At 53.3% G+C, this 18563-nt stretch overlaps 2 protein-coding genes and 1 long non-coding RNA gene across 17 annotated transcripts in view; 1 reads left to right on the forward strand and 2 right to left on the reverse strand.

Annotated features, from left to right (window-relative positions):
* Window positions 1-12278, reverse strand: part of PHYKPL (5-phosphohydroxy-L-lysine phospho-lyase) — a 24781-nt gene extending 12503 nt beyond the window's left edge. For 9 of the 15 annotated variants that reach the window (XR_009213916.1, XR_009213917.1, XM_032158805.2 and 6 more), the window contains exons 1-8: window positions 11924-12278; window positions 10855-10973; window positions 9383-9542; window positions 4844-4918; window positions 3938-4218; window positions 2822-2953; window positions 2354-2436; window positions 1857-1994 (exon numbers count right to left, since the gene is read on the reverse strand). Coding sequence is in view for 13 of the 15 variants with exons in the window: in XM_032158805.2 (XP_032014696.1) it covers window positions 1857-1994; window positions 2354-2436; window positions 2822-2953; window positions 3938-4218; window positions 4844-4918; window positions 9383-9542; window positions 10855-10973; window positions 11924-11982 (1047 nt within the window). In the remaining 2 variants the exon portion in view is untranslated. Of the gene's footprint in view, window positions 1-1856; window positions 2083-2353; window positions 2437-2821; window positions 2954-3937; window positions 4219-4843; window positions 4919-9382; window positions 9543-10854; window positions 10974-11597; window positions 11819-11923 lie in introns of those variants that run through there. The other 6 variants (XM_032158811.2, XM_058440192.1, XM_032158810.2 and 3 more) reach the window with 5 other exon arrangements.
* LOC131383693 (uncharacterized) lies at window positions 11955-16689 on the forward strand. Its single transcript, XR_009213920.1, has 3 exons — window positions 11955-12098; window positions 15832-16015; window positions 16174-16689. It is a non-coding gene; the product is annotated as an uncharacterized LOC131383693 (long non-coding RNA).
* Window positions 16690-17037: 348 nt separating this feature from the next.
* COL23A1 (collagen type XXIII alpha 1 chain) overlaps window positions 17038-18563 on the reverse strand; it is a 325129-nt gene continuing 323603 nt past the window's right edge. Inside the window, exon 29 of the mRNA XM_058440198.1 lies at window positions 17038-18119. Within this exon, the coding sequence (XP_058296181.1) occupies window positions 18117-18119 (3 nt within the window). The 3' untranslated portion in view covers window positions 17038-18116. The remainder of the gene's footprint in view (window positions 18120-18563) is intronic.

Genomic DNA, 18563 nt, shown 5'->3' on the forward strand with positions numbered 1-18563 from the left:
AAAAAAAAAAAAAAAAAAAAAGAAAAAAAGATATACACTATATACATTACTGGTGGGGTGTTAACTTGTGAACTACTTTAGAAAACAAATGTCATTATCTTTTAAAATTAAGGGTGAACACATACCATCTGAGCCAGCAATTCCACCCTCAGGTACAGTCCTAAGAAAAACTCCTGCTGCATGTACAACAGAGACTTATGAAAACTGTTCAAAGCAGCACTGTTCATAATTGCAAAAAAAAAAAAAAAAAAAACATGGAACAACCTCAAAGCACATCAATAGTAATGGATGACTGAACTGTGGTTCATTCATATAAAGCAGTCAAAGCAAATGAACTTCAGTGACAGGCAATAGGGAGCATTCTTAGTGATATGTTAGTAGAAAAAAAAATCCCCAGAGTATATACAGCATGACAGACTTCATATAAAGTCAAAAAACAACTAAATAATATGGGATTGAGAGTGATGGTTACCATGGTTATTCAGAGTGAAGGGTGGAGGAGGCAATAAGAGGGAACTGGGGGAAACATCTGGAGAGATGCATGACATTATCAAGGTCTAAGCTTTCATTAGGGATGCTGGCTTCCCAGGTGCTTAGAACATTAATAAAGGTTAACTGAGTAACTAGAAGAGGGCTATGCACAGACAGATCTTGAGAGTCTTCCATGAACCAAGGATTCTATCTAATTATGTACACTTGAGGATCAAGTAAAACAAAGAAATAAACAAAAGTCAGGAAGCTGCTCCACTGGGCCTTTGTTGTTCCTCTTACACAACCCACTTGATTTCCTGCTCAGCCTTCCAGACTGAGATCTGGTCTTGCCTCCTCTATGAAGCCTCCACCGCTTGTCCCACAGCTCTTCACCCACCTCTTGACAGGGATGTCCTGTGTGCTCTCACAGCACCGTGAACACACTACTTCTACTGTCATCCTCCACGCTGGCATCACCATGTGTCTGTGAGCCTGTCTTTCCTGACAGTGAGCTTGTCTGAGGCTCTATGTGTCACGTGGACACATGGTTTTTGGCTGAATGCACCAAAGTGTCACTTCCCTCACCCCTAAGGACATTATCTTGCCTTATCTATCTTGCCAAATCCTGACATGTTTCAGTCCCCAATTCAAACTGGCTCTTTTTGAGGAACTTAGAGTGAATTCTCAACCCTCTGTCCCTGCCTTCCTCCTCTGGGCCTCCTCTTCTCCTCCCTGGACCAGTCGGCCTTCCTCCAGTTCCTTCTCCACACTGAGCACCAGAGATCCTGCCAAAGGGTACTCTCTCTGGGATTAAAACCCTCCTGTGGTCCTCACTCTTCAAGAGCAGTGCAGACTCCTCGGCTCTTTCCTGTGGGGCTCCTGCTGCCGGCCATGGTCCTCTCACCTATCCTGCAACTGCTGCCTCAGGGCCACTGAATACGCCATGTGTCAGCTTCACTCAGGGAAAGCTCTTGACCCTGTACCCCAAAGACAGGGAGCCACTGCAATGTGAACTCTGCTCCGAGATCCTGTGTTACCCAAGCACACCGCACTCCTCACAACTCTTAACCAGCTCAAGTTCCAGCACCTGACACAGGGCCTGGCACAGAATGGGTGGCATCTGCTGGAAGGAAGACAGGGACTCATATTTTTGTATATATTTTATAAGACAAGGTCCTTTGTGACAGCTTTTGGATTGACAGTAATTTTAAAAGATGTTTTATGTTTTCTTACCTGACCTGGCTATAATCTCCTTAAGGACAGCATCTTGGAAGTGTGTGCTGGGCACAGTGCTAGCCCTGTAGCCTTTGCTGACTAAGGACAGGCTGATCACCGAGGGCCTATCAGAACCCATGTTGCTCCCTTGACTTAGAGCCGTCACTCACCGTGTTGAAGTACTCAACGCCGGTGGCTTCAAATGCCCTCGCCACAGGCTGGGTTGTGGCCACGCAGGCAACAGGGTGGCCATTGCCAATGGACTTGCCCATGGTGACGATGTCAGGGACGAAGTCTTTTCCCTGGAGCTGGAAGGCCCAGAAGTGCTTGCCTACTCGGCCAAAGCCAACCTGGATCTCATCTGCAACAAAGACCCCTCCGGCCTTGCGGATGTGCCTGTGGCAGAGGAGATGACTGACACGGGGGCTGTGGTTGAGAGGGATAAGATCAGGAGCCAGGAGGTCTCGGGGCTTTGCACCCTGGCTCTGCCAGCAGTGAGGTGGGGACCTTGGGCAATGGCTGGCCTTCTCTGGGCCATTATTTCTTTAAGGGCTTTGTCTCAAAATTCTGGCAGTCAGGCCAGGCTGAGGTTGGGATTTAGACCAGAGATTGGAAAACCTCATTAGACCCCTGCCCTTCCTAGGGCAGACCCCGCCCACCTACTCACTCTGCCACTTGGGAGAAGTAGCCAGCAGGGGGAATGATCTGCCCTCCCACACTGGGCAGAGACTCGGCGAAGAAGGCTGCAATCTGTGAAGAGATGGACATTGGGAACACGACCATGGGGGTGTGCAGTGACCGGCTTAGCGTGCCCTGCCAGTGCTGGCTTAGTCCAAGCAGGACAAGTCACCATCCGTGCTGCACCCCTACTTTGGGTTCCACGTTACATCTGAAGGTTTGTGACTCAGTTTTCTCTCAGGCCTCCAGCCAACTCTTACCACCTGGGTGCCTCCAGGCCCCTAGTACTTGGCATGCCCCAAACTAAATGCACTGATTTTTCCACCATAAGCCAGTTCCTTCCCTGTCCCCCATTTTTGATCCACGCCTCCTCCCTCAACCCATCGGTCAGCACTGCCCAAGGATTCCACCTCAGCCCCCTCTCTAAACCTACTCCTTGCCCTCTGCCTGGACATGCCTGCCTCCTGCAGATCTGCCTGTTTCTTCCTTGGACTCCTGCAGAGGTCTTCTAACTGAATGCCTTTTCCAGTCCATCCTCCACATGGACACCAGGGTGATGATGCCTCAGGCCAGAGAGCTGAGCATGTCACTGTTGTTTAAAACCCCTCAGTGACCCCTTCTGCATATGGCAAGGATTTTCCAACTGTGTTCTGCCTTACAGGTGGGAGGGCAGGGCCAATGGGATGGGATAGTCCCCCACACCTGTTGTAATCAGAGCAATCTCCTTTTCTAGAAGTGGCCGCAGAGCACCTGTAACGCACGCAAGGCTTCCCTGGTCGGGTTCTGCTAGCCTTTCTGGCCCCACAGGCTGCCTTTGTCGTACCTCCTGTGTCTGGCTCTGTCACTCCTTCAGTGAAGCCTTCAGAGAGCCCTCACCTGTCGCCAACAGTCTTCCCTCTGTTGTCACCGTGGGTAACACACCCCTCTCTCCCATGTCTGCGCCTCCACTCCGTCTCCACCATACTGCCCCTGTCAGGCCTCCCCACAGCTCACTTGGGGCCTACTGGCCACTTCACGGTCACCTGACCTCAAGCCACCCCATTCAAATCTACCCTCCACATGCCCTGGAGTCAGAGAGCAGCCCCAGCCCCAGGTCTTAGCGCTCTCCCACTCACTTAAGGCTCTGGTGGTTCCCGGGGGCCTCCAGGGCAGAACTGCAGCTGCTCAGCATAGTTCTGGTGCCCTCTGGCATGTGGCCCCTGCCTGCCTCTCCAGGATCAGCTCCTGGCCACACATTCACGCGGTTCCTCAGCCACTCATTGGGACGCCCTTCCTCTGCTGCTCCCCACCCCACCTGGAGCGGCTGACCCCTACTGTGTGAGACAGCACCTCCTCCAAGGACCCCTCTTGGTATCTTCCAAGGCCCGCTCAGGCTCTGGCTGCCTATCACGCCCATGCTAGGCAGCGCACTCAGACTCTCTGTTGAGCCCAAACTGCCCCTACCCCAGATTCCTGGAGGGCAGGGCCTCGTTTGGTTTTCTCTCCGGGTTCCCAGCATCTAGCACAGTGGTGGTGACAACAATGGAGGTGACATTCACTGTTTGCTGGATTGGACAGGTGCAGACATGGTTACCTTCCTGCCCTTCTCCTGTGCACTGCTGACCAGACGTTTCACCTCGTTGGCATAGGCCATAGCTGGGTTGGGGTGGTCCTCCCGGTAGGGGCCCCGGTAGGTGTCTGGGAGAGGTGCCTGTGAGGAGTGACAGCGCCATGTTATCCGGGCTTGGGGACAGGCACCGACCTGTTGTGAGTTGGGCAGTGCATACCACGTGGACCCACTCCTTCTGGCCATCCAGGTTGCGGAACTTGTAGGGACTGATGTCAATCAGGGAGCTCAGGTGGCCGTGATACGCACTGGGGAGGAGAAGGGAGGGTAGGCTCGGGTCCGGGCAGCACCTACTCCCTGGCCAAGTCTGACCATCGTCTCCCCACCTCTGAAGACACACAGGGGAGGCCAACTTTCCTGACAGAGCCCCCAAGTTCTTGGGCTGGGAAAGAGCACAAGCTTTGGGGTCAGTGACACTTCTTGCAAGACTGCTGACTGGCTATGTGACAGCAGCTCATCATTTAACCTCTGTCGGTTGTTTTCTCTGCTGTGAAATGGGGTGGGAGTTCCTCCTCCTGGTTTATAATGAATCTTAAATGTGTTAATACTGTCAGCCTCGGCTTTGTACACATCACATACTCAATTCACGGGAGCTAATGCTGGGGTAGTCTGAACATGTAAAATGTTGTGGGACCACCCTTGAGTCTCTTACAAAGCACACTCTGCTCCCCAGAGCTGCCTTCCCAGAACGGTGGCCCAGGGTGACAGAGCCTCTGGGAGGCCTCAGGCCTGGTCCTCTGCCTGCCACGCTTGTCTTCAGTAGCCCAGGCCCCTTATCCTCCCCGCCTAAGGCACCCAGAGTCAGTCTCATGGATCACCAAGAAGCCTGTGGACCAGGCTTCTGGGAACGGTAGGGCTGTGAGTTGCACTTACTGATCTAATACCACCACGTCCTGGTGTCCTGTGTAGTGGCGAGCCAGCCTCAGGGCCAGGTCATTGGCTTCTGACCTATGACCGAAAAGGTGGGCATGACTGAGAGAGTAGTCCAAGAGCTTCCCAGAGAGAAATGCTGAGGGCAGGAGGACCCTTCCAGCAGCAAGAAGATTCTCAGGACATCAACTAGTCAGTCACTTGCTTGTTTGTTTGGTATATATCAAATGCCTCCTATTTACTAGAAGCTGGGGGAAAAAAGAGTAGGTAAAACAGACACGGCCTTGGCCCTCTTGGAATTTACATTCTCGTATGTGTCATGAAAGTTGTTTGGAAAAAACTCAAACCATTGTTTTCCCTCTGCTTTCACACTACAACACTCAACACAGAAGACTTCTGTGACTCCAAAAAATATGTAAAGATTTCTCCCCACCAGCAGGCAAGCAATCAGTTCTGCAGCGGACACCAGCTGGGTGTCCTCCAATTCAATTCCAACACTATCTACCTAGAGACAGCATCAGATCCCACAGCATGAGGGCTCAATGCCCAAGACTGCCCCACAGCCCCCTGGGCACCAGTAGCAAGTCTGGGCCTCTGGAACTTCTTTTTTTGTAGAGATGGGGTCTCACTATATTGCCCAGACTGGGGGCTCAAGCATTCCTCCCACCTCAGCCTCAAAGTACTGGAATTATAGGCATGAGCCACCATGCTGGCCACGTTTGGAACTTTTTTTTTTTTTGCAACAGTCTCACTCTGTTGCCCGGGCTGGAGTGCAGTGGCGCGATCTCAGCTCACTGCAGCCTCTGCCTCTCAGGCTCAAGCAATTCTCCTGCTTCAGCCTCCCGAGTAGCTGGGATTACAGGCACCCACCACTACGCCCAGCTAATTTTTTGTATTTTTAGTAGAGACAGGGTTTCACCATGTTGGCTAGGCTGGTCTCAAACTCCTGATCCACCCACCTCGGCCTCCCAAAGTGCTGGGATTACAGGCGTGAACCACCGCGCCCGGCCCACCTTTGGAACTTCTGAGCGACTGGCTTCAAGTTGAGGTTCCTACAATTCCCCCTGTAGGTTCAATTTGCTGGAGTGGCTCACAAAACTAAGGGAAATACATTTACTGGTTTATTATAAAGGATATTACAAAAGACACAGATAAAGAGATGCATAGGGTGAGGTATGAAGGAAGGGCATGGAGCTTCGTGTGCCCTCCCCGGGCGCACCACCCTTCTAGAACCTCTGTATGTTCAGTTATCTGGAAGCTCTCTGAATCCAGTCCCCTTGGTTTTTATGGAAGCTTCATGACAGCAGCATTCCTTCTACCAGGATATGGGGTGGGACCCTCTCTGGAATGAGAGTTTTATGACCCACCATCAGAAAGGTGGGGAAGATTAGAGTCCTGTCTTGGGCAGGTAAAAGGAAGGGCAGGAGGTTACAGTGATTGTCTCCTGAGGCCTGACACACCCGATGTTGTAACAAAAGAGTGTAACAAGGGCTGTGGGAGTTATGAGCCAGGAACTGTGGACGAAAATGAATGCGTGTGTATGTATACATGTGTGTCTGTGTATTTATATATATATGTGTGTATATATAAATACACACACACACACACGCCACCACAAAGCCAAAAAAGAAAAAGTGATCATTTTTCTAAGTGCTGCGATGGATGCCCTGGGAGAGTGAGCCAGAGGGGGCATGTTTATGGGCTGAGCTGCACCCCCCACCCCCAACTTCTGTGTTGAACCCCTAATCCCCAGTAGCTCGGAATGGCCCATATGTGAACGGGTATGGAGATAAGAGAGGTGATTACATTAAAATGAGGCTGTCAGGGAGCCCCTAATCCAATCTAACCAGTGTCCTTATAAGAGAAAATCTGGACACACAAAGAGACACCAGGGACACCTGCACTCAGAAGACCAACCAGGGCCATCTCCAAGCCAAGGAGAGAGGCCTTAGAAGAAACCAACCCTGCCAACACCTTGATCTTGGACTTCCAGCCTCCAGGACTGTGAGAAAATAAATGTCTCTTGTTTAAGCCACTGTCTCTGGTATTTTCTTATGGCAGCCAGAGCAGACCAACACAGAGGGTCAGGGGAAGCGTCTACGGGGAGGTAACTCGTGTACTGAGTCTTGAGGGAGAAGTTCCCAGGCAGATGGAGCAGCATGCACCAAGGCCTTGTAAAGGAAAAGAGCTCAGTGTGCTCAGGGAACCAGGAGAAGATGAGGGAGGCCAGGGCCTAAGGAGGGCAGGGTAGGACAGGAAGTGGGGAGACATGCAGGGCACACATGCACAGGGCTGGGAAGGAGCCACTGAAGAGTTTTAATGAGAAAAGGGACATGAGTCAGCTCTCATTTTAGGCGGTGGCCTCTGGCTGTGTCTAATGGAGTTGACAAGAATAAAAGTAGAAGGAGAAGACCAAGGAGGACGCCAGGTAAGAGCAGGTGGTGGCCATGGAGATGGAGAGGTGGAGGGAGTTAAGAGGCATCGTGGAGATGGAGGAGGCAGGACTGAGGAGTGTGTGGTTTCTGCCTGGAGCAGATCTAGGTGGTGATGCCCTTTACAAGGCAAGATGAGCGGGGGTGAGTGGGGACAGCCTTCTTGGACAGGTGAGGGAGAACAGTACCATAGTCCAATCAACCCCTGCCCTTTTGAACACATGAAGCTGGAGATGTTTGTCAGATGTCACAGGGGTAGTTAGAACCTCGAGTTGGAACACATGGGACATGTCTGGGCTCAAAAAAATTTGCGAGTCACCAGCACATGGATGCTATGTAATACCAAGAGAATGGAAGAGATCACCTGAGGAGAGAGCTCGGACAGAAAAGTGGCCCAGGATCCGCCCCAAGGAACAGTGGAGGAATCAGCAAAGAAGACAGGGAAGGAGTGGCTAGAGAAGTTGGTAGAAACAGGAGAGCACAGCGCCCTGGAAGCAAGAGGAGAGAGCACTTCCGGACAGTGGTAACTGTCAATTACTGCTGGGACAGAGTAAGACAACGCAGCAAAGAGATTGCTTTGGATTTGGCAACATGGAAGTCACCGGAATCCACACAGAATAAAGCTGGTGGCATAGAATGCCCCTCCTCCACCACTGCTGAGGAAGCACCAGCTCCCTGCTCTTTCCAGAGGCTCCAGCTCTTGACATGGGAAATGTCTGGGCTCAAGTTCCTTTCTTTGAACTGCTGTTACCCTACCTATAAAGTGAAGATGGTGAATTCGACTTCCTAGAAATTATCTGGGGGGCAGGTGTCTGTACTGTGTGGGTGGCCACAATAATCATTACTAGAATTCAACGCCACCACCTATGATCTGTTGGAATGTTCTCTCCCAGATACACTGTAATCACCCGCCTGTTTGTCTCCACTGCTGATCCTAGTGTGAGCTAACATAACCTTTCACCTGGCCACTGAACTGGCACCTAACAGTGTCCACTCTTGCACTCCGTTCCCTGTAAGACATCATTTCCTGATTAAAGCCTCCGATAGTTTCCCAACGCTCTTAGGATAAAGACAGCTTCCTCACCTGGCGGAGAAGGCCCTAGGTGATGTGCCCTTTTTGCCTCCCAACAGCTCACAGCCTCTGCTTTCCCTTAGTGGACTTCTTTCGGTTCCTTAAGTGTGCTGGGTACCATATCCTTTCCCGCTGCAGGGCCTTTGCACAGGCAGTTCTGTGTGGTGACCAACCTTGACAAGAGTTTTGACGAGACTAATTTTTTTTTTTTTTTTTTTTTTTGAGATAGAGCCTCGCTCTGTCCTGCAGACTGGAGTGCAGTGGTGCAATTTTGGCTCACTGCAACCTCCGCCTCCCAGGTTCAAGCGATTCTCCTGCCCCAGCCTCCTAAGTAGCTGGGATTACAGGCACCCACCACCACGCCCAGCTAAATTTTGTGTATTTTTAGTAGAGAGGGGGTTTCGCCTTGTTGGCCAGGCTGGTCTCAAACTCCTGACCTCAGGTGATCCACCCACCTCGATCTTCCGAAGTGCTGGGATTACAGGCGTGAGCCATGGTGCCCAGCCTTGACGAGACTTCTGACGCAGTGGCAGCACCCTTCCTTCCTCCTCCTCTAGTTATCTCCTAGTCAGCTCTTAGCTTAACAGCCCTTCCTCAGGGAAGGTTTCCCTGTACCCCCAGGTCAGGTCCCCTCACTATTTCTAGGCCTCGCGATACCCTGTACGCTTCCTCCAGAGCCCTCCTTGCAATTCTGTATTTCTTTGAAGAATCACTTGCTATTTTCCTTCCTTACTGAGCAACCCACAGGCAGGGATTTTGGCTGTATCCATAAGGCAGAAATAAAGGAACATATTACCTCACTAAGCCCCAGCAATCATCCTAGAAAGGAGTTAATAACATCCTTCAATAAGAGACAAGGAAACCGGATCCAACAGAAAAAGCATCAGGGCCTACAGCCGGGAATCTCAGGAGCCTGGTGCAGTGGGGACTGCCTCTCCGAGTCCACACTCGGTCGGCTACACTACACTGGGCCCATGTGAGTGACTCTCTTTGTTACCATCTCACCCTCTTCCCGGGGGTTGGCCACAGTCCACTTACCCAGAATTCAGGAAATAGAAGACACAGAGCTGCTCCGGCAGGGTCTCTGACAGCCTCTGCGCATAGTCCACGATGTTGTCATGCAGGTACCGGCTGTTGGTGTTGAGCACCTGGTTCTGTTCATGTGCTGCTCGGACCACGAGAGGGTGGCAGTGCCCAACTGGAAGAGGGCCACCTCCATCACACAGCTGGCTCCACTCAGCCAGTCCCACTGGGCCTCCCCCGGCCCCAAGCTATAAACCCAGCCAGAAGAGATGTAGTTCTAGAGGGAGAGGGAGAGAGAGAGGAGTCTGAAGGCAGAGCAGGGAGAGAGAAGCTGGTTCTGGAAAGGCAGATCCAGGAATTCCTGAGATTCTGGCAGAAGGAAAGCTGCTTCAGGAGAAGAACCCTGTCTAGAAAGCCCATGTCTTTAAGGAGGCCTTTTTTTTTTTAAAAACAGGGCCTTACTCTGTCACCCAGGCTGCAGTGTAGTGGTGTGATCATGGAATTCACTGCATCCTCAAACTCCTGGGCTCAAGTGGTCCTCCCACCTCAGCCTCCTGAGTAGGTGAGGCCATAGACACCAGTCACCATGCCTGGCTAATTTTTAAGGTTTTTTTTGGTAGAGACAAGGTCTCATTATGTTGCCCAGGCTGGAAGGCCTTTTGAGGCTTGCATGACAAAGGTGGGGTGGGGGGTGACTGTCAACTGGTTTCACTTCACCAGCTAAGGGGGCTGGTGGTAATCTTGATTGTCAAAGGCCAAGGATAATAACAGTGAATATGTACTGAGAGCTCACCAGGTGCCAGGCACATTCGGAGCAAGCTACATAAATTAACACACTTAATTCTCCGAACACCTTAAAGTGGGTACCTAGTATCATTATGTCTTTTGCAGATAAGCAAACTGAGGCACAGAGAATTAAGTAACTTGCCCGAGATCACAAGTTAGTAAGTAGGGGACAGGGATTGGAGCCCAAGCAGTCTAAGACTAGAGTCTCTGCTTTTTTTTTTTTTTAACCTCAATTTCACTAATCTTCCATGTGCCTGCTGAGTGTCAGACTCCCTTTCTTTCCATCAGCTCTGGCAGCCCCAACAAGATGACTGAATTCCTACTTCAGCTCCCTTGCCTAGGGAGCCAATGGGGCTGAGATGGCCAATGGGGCTGAAGCACTGCCATGACCCCAGCACTTGGCCAGCACTGTGCTACGTTGCTGGTCACAGCTGGGCCATCTGCCACTTTGTGAGCTCATCATCAGTCCCAAGTGGAACTAGACCCACAGACCTAGATTGCTGACCCCTGCCGGTTTAGCACAGCTCCAGATTGCAGAATTCCACAGCTGTATTGCAAAGGCTGAGCCTCCTCTGCATATTGACAGTGCCTCAACTCCACCCAGGTTCTCCACACCGCTCGGCAATCTCAGGTCACCTTGGGCCCAGGTTCACAGCATTGCCTTCCTCTCCTGCCCTGCCAGCCTGAGGTATGATACTGACCGTGCGCCACATTGTTGATGCAATCGATGTATTCTGCCCCCTGTTCATCGTACATGTACTGCCCTTGGGCCCGGACAATCTTAACAGGATCCTCGGGAAAAAAGAGTCTGCAGGAAGAGCTGTGGGGACAGGCAAGGAGTGGACAGCCATGTCTGAAGACCGAAAGGGTGAAGTCTACTCATCACAGGCCCCCGCCCACCCCTTCCCAGTTTCTGGGGGGAAACATGAGAGCCTGAAGGGCAAGGTGCTGCTTCCCTGCCTTGTCTCCCCACTCCACAGGTGGTTGCAAAGGAGGAAGCAGATGGGGTTAACAAGTTGCTGAAACTTAGAATTGTTTCTTAAAGCATTTTAAGCCTCTGTGGCCTCCTTGCTCATTTCTGCATGTGGCCACGTCAGCCTCCTGGATCCTGAGAAAAGGTGGCTGTCCCGTCCCACGGGGGCTCCGTAAGGCCGCATGTCCTCGATGGGATGGGGCAGGGCACCAACATTAGGTGCCTGGCTTTCAGCCCTAAATGCTCCTTGCCAGCCACGCGGTCCTGCTGCCCCTCGCTGGGTGCCAGCCCTAAGCTCCAGCGGGAGGCTACCTCACCCACCGTCCCACCGAGGGCCCCCTAACAGGTCAAGTGTGCCTGTGAACCGACTCCCCCGACTCTCCCTTGTCTGCCCTTTCAGCCCCCTCCCAGGTCACTCTCGAGCCAGGCCCAGGTGCTGCTGACGGGCCACCCTGGGTGAGGTCCTCTCACGCGCCAGGGTGAAGGTCTTCTCGGGGTAAAGGCTGCCAAGCGAGGCTGACACAGCCGAATAGCGGTGAGGGCGGGGCCGTCTCCTGAACTGGGCGGCCTGGAGACGGAGCTGTCGGGGAGGCGGCCCCGGAGACCACCCGCCGGGACTGCCCAACGGCGCCGCCCGCTTCCCGGCCCTAGAAACTCCAGCGGGGCCGGGGGCAGTGGCCGGACGGGCTGGGTAGTAGCGGCTTCCTAGCCGGAGGCGCGTGCGTAGTGCGTGCGTGCGTCGTGCGTGCGCGTGCCTCTCCGCGCAGCCCCGCGCCACCCGCCGCCCGCCCGGGTACCTGATGAGCCGTTGCCTCCGGGCCAGGGTGTCGGCCTTCGGGCGCTGGTCTGCGGCCATGGCGGGTGGCTGTCAGTCGGTGCCGAGACGCCACGCGGAGACGTCGCCGCGCGGGCTGGGCCTCCAAGGCCCCGCCCCGGGCCCCGCCCCTGCCTGGGTCGGGATTTGGGGCTCAGGTTCGCACTCGGCCCCGACCCCAAGCGCCCGTGTTGCGGTGGTTCATTTCTTCGCTTGCCCACTCGGCCTGGCAGCCTTCCGGCCCGTGGTCGTGCCTTAGCAGTCCCGTGCAGGAACTCGAGCGCTGCCCCGTCTCTGGTTCCGGGACGTGCCGCGGGCCTCGCCTCGCAGGCCCCGCCCCGCAGGCCCCTGCGACTTCCCTTCCGGGAAAGAGTCCCGGATGACCCCGCCCCTGCTTCCGGCGCCCAGGCGGGGCTTGGAGCTCTATGCAGGCCTTACCTGGGCCAGGCTCAGTCTTTAAGTCGCCTTGTGCATATAAAATGGGATGAACTGTGAGGCCTAAGTGCGAGCATGTGACTGGTACCTCACCCGGGCCTCAGGGTGGGAGAAGCAGGTCCTAGGTTTTCCCAGCCCCATGAAGGGGCAGCAGGAAGGGCAGAAGGAGAGCCCAGGGTCCCTTCTGGGGCTGACCAAGGAGGTCACCATGGGCTTGACCTTCAGGGCACCATAGTTCCTGCTAGAATTTAGGCAGGGTGAAGCGGACGGGCTATATCAGCGGTGAGAGAATCATGCAGTGTTTGGGCAAGAAGAGAGGTTGCGAAGCCTCCTTGTGGGGCATGTCCGTCACCCTGACGCCCGGAAAGGGAAAGGGTTTTGTTGTCAGACATGCAGCAAGGCTGCAGAGGCTGGACTCCTACTGAGGTCTTCTTGACTCCCAGCCCAGGGAGTGAGAAGAAAAAGCCTCCCAAGGGGCTGGGATATGAGAGAAAAGCCCCCTCCTGGCGTGGGGCACTGGGGCTTTCTGCCTTGAAGAACCCTGGAACACGGGCCTGGGACTGCAGCCGGTGCAGCCTGGGGCAGGGGAGGCTGATTGTCCCTTCTTTCTGTCCACATCATGATTCCCAGGCCTCTGCTTCACTCCCTCATTGCTGATTTCTTCTTCTCTTCCCAATACAGTTGTAAGATGCATAAGGCATTTATGTATTTTTTTATTTTATTGAACTCTTGACCTCAGATGATCTGCCTGCCTCGGCCTCCGAAAGTGCTGGGATTGCAGGCCGGGTGAGCCACCGCACCCGGCCACTTATGGCATTTATTAAAGAACATTTGGAGTTTTTTTCTTTATTGTGTAAAATATACATAGCAAAATTTTACCATTTTAACCATTTTTAAGGATATAATTCAGTGGCAAAAGTACATTCACATCGTTGTGCAACCATCACCACCATCCATGCAACAGGACTTTTTCATCTTCCCCAACAGAATGGAATTTCTTATTTTTAACTGTAAAGCTGAATTGAATATTTTACATGATTTTTGGAAAAAATTCTTCCCAAATTAACTGCGAGGTTAACTGCTTGTGGCCTGTATTTTTTTTTTTTTTTTACAGACAGGATCTCATTCTGTTGTTCAGGCTGGAGTGCAGCATTGCAGTCTCTACCTCCCTGGGATCATGTGATCCTCCCATCTCAGCCTCCCCAGTACCTGCTACTACAGGTGCATGTCACCATACCCAGCCTGTACTTCGTTTCTGAGGATCAAGACCTCACAAACCGTGTGTGTGTGTGTGTGTGTGTGTGTGTGTGTGAGTCCTATTTGGGGCCCACCTTGCAGCCCTGTCTTGCAGCCCAAACTCCAGCCACAACTGTGGCCCCGTGCAGCTCAGAGGAATCAGGTTGGCTCAGGGGCTTTTCCTGCTTTAAGGCAGAGGATGAGAAGGCTGTAGCTGGGCCCGGCTAACATCTCACCTGCTCCTGGGTCAAGAGGGGATATAGTTGGAGGTCAGACCAGGTTGAGCCATTTCCTGGGCCAGGAGTATCTTATAGCATGGCACAGGACAACACCAGGAGGCCTCACCTTCTTCCTGCTCAGAAAAGCCCACTCCTTGTCCCTGGCCCCGTGCCAAGCACTCATCTGTCCTTTATTTCATGCCTGGCCCTCTAGGTAATGTTGGAGACCAAGAGGGTAGGGGATGGAAGTGGCTGAGCCAGGATTTGAACCCAGGGCATGGTGTTTCTCAACAGGGTTGGCACCGGGATTCTTGTTGAGATGATTCGTTACTGGGTAGGATTGTCCTATGCATTTTAGGTGTTTGCTATCCCTGGCCCTGCCCCCTGAATGCCCGGGTGTCCCACAATCATTGTGATAACCAAAAGCATCCCATGTATTTCTAGTGGTCTCCTAGGGACCAGGGGGAAAGAGACCTGGGTAAGTCCCCTTCAGATTCATCTATAAAAAGGGATAGTTATCCTTGTGGTTAGTTGAGCTGTCATGGGACACAGCAGGGCTCAGTAAATGTACTTCTCTGTCTTCCAGAAAGGGGTACTTTGAGGCTGTATTGCCTTTCTTGGCAGGAGGCCTGAGGTCCCCCCGTCCTTGAGGCTCAGCTGTGAAGCAGGGTGCTCCCCAGTGTCTCAGCTGGGACCTTGAACAAATCATTGATCCCTCTATCACCTCTGTGCTCACCCCGGGCGCTTTGAGGACTCAGCGGACTCTAAATTTTTAAGCTTGCAGTTGAAACGTTTGCGGGCATTAGGATACAAGGTATAAGACCGCAAGGGGGCAGCAGTGGGCCAAGAACGCCCCATCTTGCCTAAAGGAGCAGGAGAGACCCCCTCAGAAGACTGGGGAAGTGAGGGAACACATGGCTTCTACCCCAACGAGGATCTACCTGCGTCACCCAGCATCATGGAGCTGCCTATCAGATTCCATGCTCTGCCAGACAAATTTCAGAAGGACATATCAGAGGACAAACCCAAGAGCCTAGGTGCAGTCCCAAGCCTGCCACTATGTCCCGGCTGTGCATCCGTGGCCAGGTGACTACTCTCTCTGAGCCTGTTTTCCCCTATGTAAAATGGAAATATCGACACCTATCACACAAGCCCTGGGCTTCGCAGAGCTGGTGAGGGGATCAAGTGAGATTCCTGGATGGAGGAAGGAGGGAACTGTGAAGTGTAGCATGCAGATGGTGAGGTTATGCTGGAACTCCAGAGGAGGCATGGACACCCAGTGACCTCCATCAGTCATCACAGCCCCACTGTGTTTCTCTTCCTTTTCCTACTCCTGGCTTCCCTGTTGACCCAGACAACTGGCTGAGCGACGTGACCTGCCACTTATTGCCAGTTCCTTAGGGAGACGGAGGAGGGGACTGGATATATCCCTCCCTCCTTAGCCAGTGTGTGGCCGAGCCTCTTCTGCTTAGCAAGGCCACGTCACAGAAGTCTGAGGGTGACCACCCATACTGTGGCCTGCCCTGGGCCTCAGTCCTTGGCGACTGAGACACCATCAGTGCAGTGCACCACCACCATCAGAGACACCATGAGAGACACCATCAGAGACACCATCACTGCAGGCCCTTCTTTTTTTTTTTTTTTTTTTTGAGATGGAGTTTCGCTCTTGTTGCCCAGGCTGGAGGGCAATGGTGTGACCTCAGCTCACCACAACTTCTGCCTCCTGGTTTCAAGCGATTCTTCTGCCTCAGCCCCCCGAGTAGCTGGGATTACAGGCATGCACCACCACGCTCAGCTAATTTTGTGTTGTTAGTAGAGACGGGGTTTTTTCATGTTGGTCAGGCTGGTCTCGAACTCTCAACCTCAGGTAATCCGCCTGCCTCAGCCACCCAAAGTGCTGGGATTACAGGCATGAGCCACCACGCCCGGCCCATGGTCCTTCTTGTCTAGACCACCCTGGGTGTGCTTGGTTTTGTCATCTGTAAGAGGGTCTCTCTCTTAGTTGTTATAGGGACCAGCTGTGATGAGAGAAGTGGGAACACTTTGCAGGACTGTGGCCGTTGCTCAGCAGCCTTGGAGTCAGGAGGAGAGATGAAAATCAGAATTGAGGGTGCTTCTGGTGAGGGACACACCCTACATTCTTCGCATACTCTGCCCTGGATCCTCACGGAGCCACAATCTGAGTGGTAAGTAGTGCCCTCTCCTTTCACAGCTGAGGTGGCAGTTTGCATTTTTTCAGAGGGCTGCAACAAGATCTACGATTCCGCATTTTCTCCTTGAAATATGATGTTGACACTTTCCCGTGGAGAGGTGGGGTCTAACTCTCCTCCCTCCACTCTTTCAGAAAGTGACACCACATGACTTCTGAGAATTGGCCCTAAAAGGTGACACAGCTTCCAACTGGCTGACCTGGGGCAGTCACTTTTGGAATCCAGCCACCATGTGGGAGGCAGCCTGGGTCATGTGGAGAGGCCACAAATAAGTTTTTGCCATCTGAGGTCCCTGCTATAGCAGAAGCAACCACCGTGTGAGAGTCTGAGTGAGAAGCACCCACACTGAGCCCATTAACCACACACTGTACAAGAGAAATCGCAACGATTTTCTTTTTTCTTTTTTTTTTTAAGAGAGGAATTTCTCTATGTTGCTCAGGCTGATCTTTAACTTCTGGGCTCAGGCAGTCCTCCCGCTTCAGCCTGCCCAGCAGCTAGGACCATAGGCACGCATCAACCTGCCCTACTAATGTTTTTTAATTCTTTACTTTTGGTAGAGATGGAGTTTCGCTATGCTGCCAGCCTGGTCTCGAACTCCTGGGCTCAAGTGATCCTCCCACCGTGCCCTCCCGAAGTATGGGGATTAAAAGAATAAGCCACTGTGTCTGGCCAAAATGACCACTGTTTTAAGGCAACAGGTTTTGGAGAGATTTGTCAGCAGCGGTCTGGTAACCGCAATGGAGGAGCACACAGGGGCTCAGTCTGACAGGCAGTGACTTGCCAGAGGACTCAGCTGATGTGTGGCAGGACCAGGCAGTGAATCCGTGTCTTCCGAACTCCAAATCCCATCTTTGCCCTGACCCTGAACTTCCTCCTTTGGTTTCTGGGATGGCTCTTACTCAGGGAGAGTCCCCTGTTCCCTCCCCACCCAGCCGTGGCCAGGATGAAACCACAGCCAGAGGTGCCCCAGGGGCAGTCCGCAAGGACAGGCACACCCAGACATGCACTTGTGGTTTATTACACACAGTGATCTCCATCTACACAGAAATGGAAGGCAGGCAGCCAGGATGGAGCTGGTTGCTGGGAACACTTGCTGGAGGTGGAAAAGCCTCTGGTGAGAGCGTGGGTGGGGCTGGTGGCAGCCCCCATGCTCGGGCCAGCTGGGAACCAGCCCTGAGCTTCGCTTTGCCTGCGCAGCCCATCTAGAGAGCCATTTTTGGCCAGAGTTCTGGGTGGGAGACTTGGGGCCAGTGAGACCCAGACTCTGAGTGGGAGGCCTGCCTCCCTGGGCCAGGCCACGTCCCATCTTGTCCCTCTCTGGGTGATATGGAAACAGAGACAGGAAGTAGCAGTCAGTACAGGCTGGGCCCCTCCGTCCCCGACACTCTGCTCCCTGGAGCTCTGTCCACATCACAGCGATCACAGAGCTCAGCCACTACTCCTGGCCAGAGGACATGTGCTCTCACGGCAGGCTGGCCTCCTGAGGCCTCCTGAATGCGGTAGGAGCTGGACCCTCTTGGGGGATTTCCACTCACTGCTCCCCAGGCCCAGCCGCAAGTGCTGGGCGAGTCTTGTCCGGGGGCCAAGTCTTGTCCACCTGTAGAGGCAGCTGGTTGTGGCTGAGTTTGGAGGCTGGTAAGGCCGGGAGCAGCAGCAGCCGCTGTTCCACCCCTGGATCTTCTTGGATAGGATGTGTCCCAGGGACTCCAGAGTTTCGGGGGGCAGGTTCTTACAGGGCAGTACCACAGCTGAGAGTCTCTCTGCTGATCAGGTGACTGCAGGCCCAACGTAGCATCTTTCTAGCCTTGCCCGAGCCAGATGCTTCTACCTTCATCTCCTTCCTGGGAAAGCCCAGGCCCTAGGGTGCCCCTCAGGTACACATCTCCCTGGTCTGGCCTGTCCACTTTCCGGCAGCTTCACGTGCCGGTGGCTCTGGGGCTGGGTGGGCACACTCTTGAATGTTAAAAGGCCACAGGTAGCGCATTCCATGAAAAAAGATCAATATATTACTGTTTTGTTTTTACAAAAATTAAAAATGTCCACACGGATCTGTACAGGTGTGAGCTGGGCCTGTGGGTCACTGGAAAAGGAGGAAGAGACTGAAGGTGATGAGGAGCCTGAGAAGCTCCGCCCCCATCCAGGCCACCTTGCTCCGGCATCCCCCGTCCTGCTCATTTCCTTGGGAACGGGAGCAGACCCCTCCTATCTTCCCTCCCCCCACTCCCTCTCAGTGGGCTGGTTTGGACAATATCCCAGGAGGCACTGATGGCTTTGCCCTGCCTGGTCCAGGTGTCATTTGAGTCCATGTGACCCACAGGATGGGTTATACACCATCACCCAGGACCACAGCCCCACGCCTCAGATGCAAGATGGGAGAGTCAAAACCAGGGTCATGATGGGAAACTTGGCTATTCAGTCACTGTGCAGGAAGCTGCAGACACCCAGAGGTTTGAGTGACAGCACCCAGACTCTGGGGCCCTCCCCATTCCCCCACCCTCCCCTGCCTCCCCATTCCCCCACCCTC

Source organism: Hylobates moloch, unplaced genomic scaffold (genome assembly GCF_009828535.3).
Source record: "Hylobates moloch isolate HMO894 unplaced genomic scaffold, HMol_V3 SCAFFOLD_6, whole genome shotgun sequence".
Classification (NCBI taxonomy): Eukaryota; Metazoa; Chordata; class Mammalia; order Primates; family Hylobatidae; genus Hylobates; species Hylobates moloch.